General features: G+C 35.1%; 1 protein-coding gene across 1 annotated transcript; it reads left to right on the forward strand.

Annotated features, from left to right (window-relative positions):
• The first annotated feature begins 6,882 nt into the window (after positions 1 to 6,882).
• Positions 6,883 to 8,286, forward strand: LOC116125254. Its single transcript, XM_031410982.1, has 3 exons — positions 6,883 to 7,536; positions 8,016 to 8,125; positions 8,220 to 8,286. The coding sequence occupies exons 1-3, from the start codon at positions 6,883 to 6,885 to the stop codon at positions 8,284 to 8,286; spliced, it is 831 nt and encodes a 276-aa protein (XP_031266842.1).
• Positions 8,287 to 9,326: the final 1,040 nt, after the last annotated feature.

A 9,326-nucleotide genomic window follows, 5' to 3' on the forward strand; every position in this document is an offset into this window, starting at 1 on the left:
AAAAAGGATTCCTTCCACATCATTATTGCATTAGTTGCCCATTTCAATTTAGATTTACATCAAAGGGATGTGAAAACAGCTTTTCTCAATGGAGATTTGGAGGAAAAGGTTTATAAGAAACAACCTGATGGGCTCACTTTGGTTTGCAAGCTTAAGAAATTCATTTATGGACTTAAACAAGCCTCTTGACAGTGGTACTTAAGATTTCACACTGTTATCTCTTCATTTGGTTTTGTAGAGAATGTCATGGATCAATGTATATACCACAAGGTTAGTGGGAGCAAAATCATCTTTCTTGTGTTATATGTAGATGATATTTTGCTTGCAACCAATTATTTGGGTTTGCTGCATAAGGTGAAATAATTTCTCTCTCAACATTTTAGTATGAAAGACATGGGTGAGGCGTCTTATGTCATTGGTATTAAGATTCATAGGGATAGGTCCCAACATGTTTTGGGACTATCTCAGGAAGCCTATATTAATAAAATTCTTGAGAGATTTAGGATAAAAGATTGTTCACCCAGTGTAGCACCCATTGTTAAAGGTGATAGGTTCAATATGAACCAATGTCATACACTTGAGATTGAAAATGAACAAATGAAAACTATTCCTTATGCTTCAACTGTTGGAAGCCTAATGTATGCTCAGGTCTATAATAGACCTGACATTGCTTTTGCAGTTGGCATGTTAGGAAGATATCAAAGTAATCCAGGTTTAGATCATTAGAGAGCTGCAAAGAAGGTCATGAGGTATCTTCAAGGAACTAAAGGTTTCATGCTTACTTATAGATAGTCTGACATTTTTAGAAGTCGTCAGATATTCAGACTTAGACTTTGCTGGCTGTGTTGATTCTCGGAAATCAATAATCGGATATGTTTTTATGCTAGTCAAAGGTGCTATATCTTGGAGAAGTACCAAACAATCTTTGGTTGCCACTTCTACCATGGAAGCTGAGTTTGTTTCCAATTTTGAGGCCACTACACGGGGTATTTGGTTGAGAAGTTTCATTTTTGGGCTTGGAGTTGTTGCGTCTATCTTTAGGCTAATAAGGTTGTATTGTGACAATTCAACTGCTATGTTCTTTGTTAAGAACAATAAGAGTGGGAGTCAAAGTAAACACATCGACATTAAATACTTAGCAATAAGGGAGCACATTAAAGCTAAAGAAGTGCTCATTGAACACATACACACCGAGCAGATGATTGTTGATCCTCTGACAAAACGCATGCCACCAAAGATGTTCAAGGATCATGTAGTACAAATGGGACTACATCCTGCTTTGTCATTGTGAGAGGTAATACTTTCATTCTCTAAAACTTTGTAATTTAGTTTGTTTTCTCTTTTAAGTTGTATAAATTTTGATTGGAGACAAACAAACATTCTTGAGGACCTGGAACAAACATTTAAGGTTTGTTCATAAAGTAATATTCCACATTTAAGCTTTTATTTAAAAGAAGAAAATTGCATAGTAATACACGGAAGGTAATATTTGTTTAAAAAAGGACTTACTGCTATGATTCATGCAATTCTATTTTTCTAATTAAACATAAAGAATATAAAACTATTATGTTGTGGATTGTGTAATAAAAGTTTGAACCAAATGGGAGAATGTTAGAATTTTAATTAATTAAAATTCATTGCCCTAAAATTACTATTTGGTCCTTCAGTTTTATATATATTATTTTATATAAAAAATTTAAACTACTGAGTAGTTTTCAACAATCATCCCCAGCAGTTTTGTTTGATGGAAAGACTTCTGCGCACTTTAAAAGGGAAACAATTACAGGTCCCCAATACACGAAATTATTCTGATTCCCAAAACCATCATTCCGAGTATTGCAGTGCATTGGAAGAGTTTGTAACTTTTGAAGAACATAGCAACAACAAAATTGTTATGGCTGGAGGTTAGTGGTTAAATTATTTTGTTTCCGCAAATTTCCATGAATATATGAACATGTATATAAATAATGATGTGAAAATATACATGTTGATCTTGAGTGATTTACATTGCTGGTATTAACAAAAACAGTATCCAGGAAGTGTTGTACTTGATCATTTAGAAAACCAAAGACGAGCCAAATTTTTCTTAAACCTCAAGTTTAGGATAATAAGCCTTAATAAATTTATTTATTTATTTGAAACAGGGTGTCCAGACCAACTTATACATGTTATTAGCATTTGAGATTCGAACTTGAAATTGTGTGTCTTAACTATACATCCCAACGCTCGTCCTACTACTTGAGCTACCCAAGGGTGGGTAATATATTGATTTATGTTGATTACATGTTATGAGAAGGAGCATGGGGTGAAGTCTTGATAATTGTATAAACCAACATTTCAATGCTTATAATTAACTTGTTAAGACAATTAATACGGCCTTTAATATAACTAAAATTTCTAGTTGAGGTAATTACATAAGCCCGTTTAATCAAATATGTCAATCAAAGAATTATATTTCATTTAATGTCTTTAAATATTTCATTTCCTTTTTATCCCGTTCTCCACATTAATACGAAATCCATACAATTAAGGAAACATTCTTAATTACCGTAGTGCCCTTAGAAAATATTTGCTGCTAAAGTTGGACACTGTGATTAGAGAGATTAATAGGTGATAAATTGATAATTCATTAAACTTAACTAGGTTTCCATACATTTACCATAATGCCCCTTATAATTGAAATTTAGTGATAAAGAAAATTTTTACTTTCAACTGATAAGAGTATTAATAATTTTTTTTTTAAATGAGAAAATCAAAATGATGACACATGTTTATGAAAACAATTAAAAAGAAATACAAATTTTCAAAAAGACAAAAAAATGACACTTAACTGTATAAAATGTTAAATTTAACAAAAAAAAAAAAAAAAAGAGCTATCATATGAAAAAGTCAATTATACCCTCAGTAATTAGATGATATTGACTATTATGATGGTTTCAAAATATACAAAATGACTATTCAACCCTTTTTAATTGATAAAATTCAAAAATTAAAAATTAAAAACTTTTTAAATTAATTGATTTTACTTTGATTGGGTAGTTGGGCTGTTTTCTAGCATGTCCAATGGCTCTCCTCTTTTTTTTCGCAAGACATAATATAATTAATAATTAATATAATATCTTATTATTATTATTATTAAATATTAAATATTATTATTATTATTTATCTTATAAACTTCTTCCTAAAAAAAAAAAAAAAATAATGATTGACTTTCTGCAAAGAAATTAGATTAAAGGAGAAGGGAAACACCCTTAATTGGACCACATATTATTTAAAAATTTCTTATTTATTTCCTATAATATATTGAATTACAAAAACACCCTTATAGCCAATTAAGTTAAACGAACTTGGGCTATTAAGTGACCCTTAACTTTGTATTGTGAAACTCGTTGTCTTTTTGTGATTGTTTGTAAAAAAAACTGACACCAAATTGATAATCTCCGCTATGATTAATGTATTGATTTATGTTGAGTAGATGTTATTGTTTTAAGAGCAAACGACATGATCCCACCGAAGTTTGGGGAAATCCCAAGTTGATACCCCTGGTTCAATTTATCCTATTTTACCACTCTTAACTAACATCGTTCGGTTGGTTTCAATATCAAAAGGGTAAAAACGACATTTAAGACAAATTAAATTCAAATAATAAAGAAGCTTGGGGAAATGTTGCAAAACGTGTGGAGGATAATGTATGATGGCTGGAGTTATTGGAGAAGTCAGGGCCAAAAAAAAAAAAAAAAAAAAAATCTTTGAACACTCTTACACTTTCTCTTTCAAACAAAAATGCGGATTTTTTTTTTTCTGAAAAATTAACCCACAAAACTCATCGCCTGTGCAACAAAAATCGTAGTCATTAATCCCTCTGACCTTCTTCCCATCCCATGGTTGAACTCGTAAGCTTACCAGACACAGATATAGTCTCTCACTACCGCTTTGACTCCCAAACAAGATAAACAAAATCAATATTCCAATGAATATCCTTATTTCCTCATCATCCTTCTAGCTAATGCTCTCCCTTTCAGGCCTTACCGAATCCTTGCTGCTTGGTTTTTCTACTTTGACTCCCAAACAAGATGAACAAAATTAGTCGTACGCTTATCATCTTTGTCAGTGGCATTTGGCGAAAACTGTAAACTGGTGAACACGAAATGACAACCAAACCCAGACCCATTAACCTGAAACCACTGTACCGATCGCATAGAAATAACCTTTGGAGGAATACGAGCCATCAACGAGAAGAGAATTCTTGCTAGCTAGAGGAAGACGAACAACGACTAAAGAAAGACGACAATTCGAGGAGAATGACGATATGGCGACGTGGTCTGCGGCAAGGTATATCAATAGTTGATTTACGTATTTTTTGTATATGGTTTGTGCTAGAGTTTTTTTGTGGATTGGTTTTTTGGTTATTTTTGTGTGTTTGGTGGTGGTGTACTGGTGTTAGGGTTGTGGTGGTGGTGTAAGGGTGGTTATTGGGTGGTGGTAGATGGATTAGTGGTGCGTGTTTGCTGGTTCAATAGGGGTATGTTGGTGGTCGGTTGGTGATGATGATTGTATGATGGCGTTAGGGTGGTGGTAGGATGGTGATAGTGGTAGTAGGGGGCTTTAGGATTAGGGTTAGGGTTTTGGTGTAGTGGTGGTTTAGGATATTGGTGTTGCATGGCAATGTTAGTATTGGTGGTGGTATGTGTATGGTGGTATAGTGGTGGTACAGTTGATAGTGGTGTTAGGGTGACTTTCGGTATATTGGCTAGAAACTGTCTTAAAATCTACCTAGCAGTGGTTGACAACTTTTGGTGTAACAATGCCACGTACCTAGGGTGGTGATGGTAGGGTGGTGATGGTGGTAGTAGGGGGCTTTAGGATTAAGGTTAGGGTTAAGGTTTTGGTGTAATGGTGGTTTAGGATATTGGTGTTGCATGGTAGTGTTAGTATTGGTGGTGGTGTGGTACAGTGGTGGTAAAGTTGATGGTGGCATTAGGGTAATTTTTGGTATATTGGTTGGAAACCAGTAACCATCTTAAATGCTGCCTAGTAATGGTTGACAACATCTGGTGTAATAATGCCATGTACCTTGGGTGGTGGTTTGGTGGTGGTAGGGTGGTAATGGTTGTTGTAGGGTGGTGGTAGTTGATTTTTTGTTTATAATTGTTTGGTTGTGTTTGTTTATACAGGTTGAAACCAAATTCCTATGACTTTAAAGTTGAAGTGTTTAGTTTAGAATATGATATAATAAATGTCGATCTGGATGAGTATAGTTACATATGTTTTATTAAAGATGTGAAATGATGTGTGGCTTCGGAGAATGAGGTTGTCGAAATGAACCCTTATGAGAAGTTTAAGGCAGAGGTTGAGCTACCTAGGGGCTAGATACGTAGTGGAAAGGGATGATGATATGGAATTCATATTTGAGCAATATAAGAGTTTTGGCAAGCGAGTGATAAAGGTCTATGTAGAAGCCATACTAGTGAACTTTGTTGAACCTAGAACTTTATTAGACGCCCAACCAGAGGACAATGAGGGTTTTTTTAGGCAGGATAATGAGAAAGATGAAGAGGGTATTCTAGATGAGTTCCACTAGAGTGTTGAAAGTGATCATGAAGAAGACCATGAGAGTGGGCAAGATGGGCAAGGAAATGGGGTGGTTGAGGGAATAGAAATTGGACAAGAAAGTGGGGTGGTAGAGGGAATTGAAATTGGGCAGGGAAGTGGGGTGGTAGAGGGAATTGAAATGGGGTAGGGAAGTGGTGGGGTAGAGGGAAATCAAACCGGGCAAGGAAGTGGTGGGGTTGAGGACATTGAAGTTCAAGGGGAAATGTCTAAATACCATGAGGACAGTTTATATAAAGGGTCTACTGATGATGAAAATGCAATAACTAGTTTTACCAAGCACATGAAGAGTCAACAGTTTGCATATGGGGATAATAGGAAAATCCACTTCAAAGTTGGTCAAATGTTTGAGGGAGTTGATCACTTTAGGAAGGTATTTTGAGATTATGTAATTCAGAGGGGGTTTTCTATTAGGAAGATTCACAATGAGAGAAGAAGATTTAAGGCCAAATGTAAGCAGCAAACTGTTACTTTGATGCCTGATGATGTGTCTTTTCAGATTAGGAAGTATAGGCACATATAAAGGGTCTATACTGATGATGAAAATGCAGTAACTAGGTTTAACAAGCACATAAAAGGTCAATAGTTTGCATATGAGGATAATGGGAAAATCCACTTCAAAGTTGGTTAAGTGTTTGAGGGAGTTGATCACTTTAGGAAGTTGTTTTGAGATTATGTAATTCAGAGAGGCTTTTCTGTTAGGAAGATTCACAATGAGAGACGAAGATTTAAGGCCAAATGTAAGCAGCAAATTGTTACTTTGATGCTTGATGATGTGTCTTTTCAGATTAGGAAGTATAGGCACACACATACATGCACGAAGGTTTATAATAATAGAGAGGCAACAAGTGCTTGGGTGGCTAGAAAAATGGGAGACTTCATCAAATCCCAAAAGGGTTCATCAATTAAGCCATTGGTAGACACATTGGGTAAGAAACACTATCTACAGTTGTCTAGATCCAAACTTTATAGGGCTAATAAGTTGGCAAAGGTGAGGTCAGACAAGCTCCATGCAGAGTCTTTTGTTGGTTTGTTGAAATATGATCACATTGTCAAACATACCAACCTAGGTTCCATGTATAATGTGAAATATGTTAGTCCAGAAGGGGTCCAAACTTTCAGAGGTGTTTCTTAGGCTTTGTAGCACAAAAAAAAAAAAAAAAAAAAAAAAAAAAAAAAAAAAAAAAAGGGTTTTATAAGGGTTTGTCGCATTTTATAGGTGCGGATGGGTGCCATCTTAAAGGGCCTTATGGTGGAGTGCTATTGTCAGCAATGGCTATGGATGCTAACAATGGCATTTTCCTAGTAGCAATTACCATTTGTGAGATAGAAAACAAGGAATCATGGAGATACTTTATGACCTTGTTAAAGGAGTTTATAGGGGACATTGACCTTATCACTATCATAAGTGATAGACAGAAGGGTTTGGTTGATGTTATACAGACCTGTTGGTCAAATGCTAGTGCTAGATATTGTGCTAGGCATGTTTATGCTAACTTTAGGAAAAAATTCCTTGGGCTGAGGAATTTGTTTTGGGCTGTTAGTAGGGTTTCCAATATCATTGATTTTCAGCAGGCCATGGAAAAGGTTGAAGCTGTAGATAGAGAAGCTCATAGGTGGATGATTGAAAATGATGTGAGATCCTGGTCAAGGCATTCATTCGACCTTGATTCCAAATCCGATCATGTTACAAATAACATGTGTGAGGTCTTCAATAGTTGGTTGGGAGAGAATAGAGAATTACCCATACTAAGCTTGTTAGAACATTATAGGAGGAGGGTTATGGTACAGATGCAAGCTAGGGCAAATGCTAGGAATGATTGGATCACAACTGTTCCCCCTACTGTACATAGGAAAATCAATGGTCTAATTGAATCTGCTAGGAATGTTAAAGATATTTGGCCTGGGAGTGATGAGTTTGAAGTGGTGGATAACAACTGCCTTTTCAGTAGATGTTACATTTAAACCTTCAATCTCAAACTTGTGACTACGGAATGTGACAACTTTCTGGAGTCCCTTGTGTGCATGCAATCCGTTGTTTGCTTTTTAGGAACATTAGAAATATGGAGGATTATGTGGACTCTTCATTGAGGATCACTTCATACGTAAAAATATATGCTGATCACATTCACCCCATATCTGACCTACTTAGTTGGCCTGACTTGCTTGGGGGTAGGCAGTTGAATCCACCTATCAAACATAGTAAGGTTGGGGGAGCCAAAAAGGCCAGAAAAAAGGATACTGATAAAGAACCAAGGATGACCAAAGGTGCAACACTTAAGTTTGGGATCTGTTGAACTTTGGGACATAACAAGAGGAGCTGCCCACAAAATCATTCAAACAACAAGAATCAAAGGGTATTTTAAAGCTTTTATTTAACATGATTAGTATTGTTTTTGTAACAGAATTTGCTTGCATTAACATTTGTTGTCTTTGCTTTGTTTAGAGAGGGGAAGCTTCATCAGCCCCAACAAGTCAGACATGTCAACATTAAAGCAACTGTCAAGGGTAGCAGGTTAGTGCAACATCAGTCCTTCAAATTTTAACATTGTTACATTGCTTCAAACTATTAAGGGCAGCCCCTTAAATTGATTTTATGATTTTTTCAGATACTTTAGGAGTGTGGAGTTGAAGCATGCTATTGTTTTTTGGTGTGATAAAATTGTACAAGCATGATGTTGGTTTTTTTGGATGTGTGGACTTGAAGCATGCTGTTGTATTTTGGTGAAAGTTGCTGCTGTAGTATTTTGGTGAAATTTGGGGAAGTTGTACATACGACTTTGTTTGTTAGACTTGGTGTGCAAATATGGTGTGATAATAGTACAGATAACAATTGATTTAGGTTGTCCATTGTGAATGTTGTAACTAATTTAGGACTGCTGTAGTGGGTTTTTTAATGTAATATGCAGCTTCAATTTTCTATTTTTGGGCTGTTGATCATCACATTTCAAGGCCAAATTATGTATTTTTCATATATATGTTCAATGCAAAAGTTTTAATTCAGTATGTATGCTTGTAGTATGATCTCTGATGTTGGTTTTGTGTAGAATGTGTTTGTGTTCAAACTTGAAACTTTTCAGGATGTATGCCAATTTTTAAGAAATTTTACTTTGCCGTTATACAGATAAACCCTCAACATTCAAGCAATTGTTGCTAAACTTTCAAATGGTTTAGGGGCATTAGGGTAATTTCACTATATTTGAAAAATAAACTAAAGATAGGGGCATTTTTGGTTTTTTACATGTCTATTTAGTTTTTTATTTGCTAAATAATCTAAAGTCAAAGGTTCAAGGGTATTTTAGTCATTGCTACTTGCTATCACTATGTTAGACCCATCAGTTATTAATAGTGTTAGATTAAGGGTGGCAAAACGGGATAAATTGAACCAGGGGTACCAACTTAGGATTTCCCTAAACTTCGGGTGGGATTATGTCGTTTGCTCTTGTTTTAAAATAATGAAAAGAAGCATGGAAGAAGTCTTGATAATTTTATGAACTAACATTTTTAATGCTTATAATTAACTTGTTACGACAACCAATATGGCCCTTGATTCAACTTGAATTTCTACTACAGGCAGTAGTCAAAATTAGTAAATGAGCAAAATTATGCATATTTAGAAATTAGAGTTAATTAACATACCTCCCTTAAGGTTTCAACCTTTGACAGGCAGATATGAATGATCGTTTGGTTAATTCAAATGCCCCACTCCTTTGACT

This window comes from Pistacia vera, unplaced genomic scaffold (assembly GCF_008641045.1).
Source record: "Pistacia vera cultivar Batoury unplaced genomic scaffold, PisVer_v2 Contig104, whole genome shotgun sequence".
Classification (NCBI taxonomy): Eukaryota; Viridiplantae; Streptophyta; class Magnoliopsida; order Sapindales; family Anacardiaceae; genus Pistacia; species Pistacia vera.

Bases quoted from the DNA above. Each gene is read 5' to 3' on its own strand.
- LOC116125254 (XM_031410982.1), top strand. From the start codon at position 6,883: ATGGCTATGGATGCTAACAATGGCATTTTCCTAGTAGCAATTACCATT. The intron at 7,537-8,015 runs GTGGATAACAAC...TTTTTGTAACAG, and splicing joins GGAGTGATGAGTTTGAAGTG to AATTTGCTTGCATTAACATT. The intron at 8,126-8,219 runs GTTAGTGCAACA...TGATTTTTTCAG, and splicing joins GCAACTGTCAAGGGTAGCAG to ATACTTTAGGAGTGTGGAGT.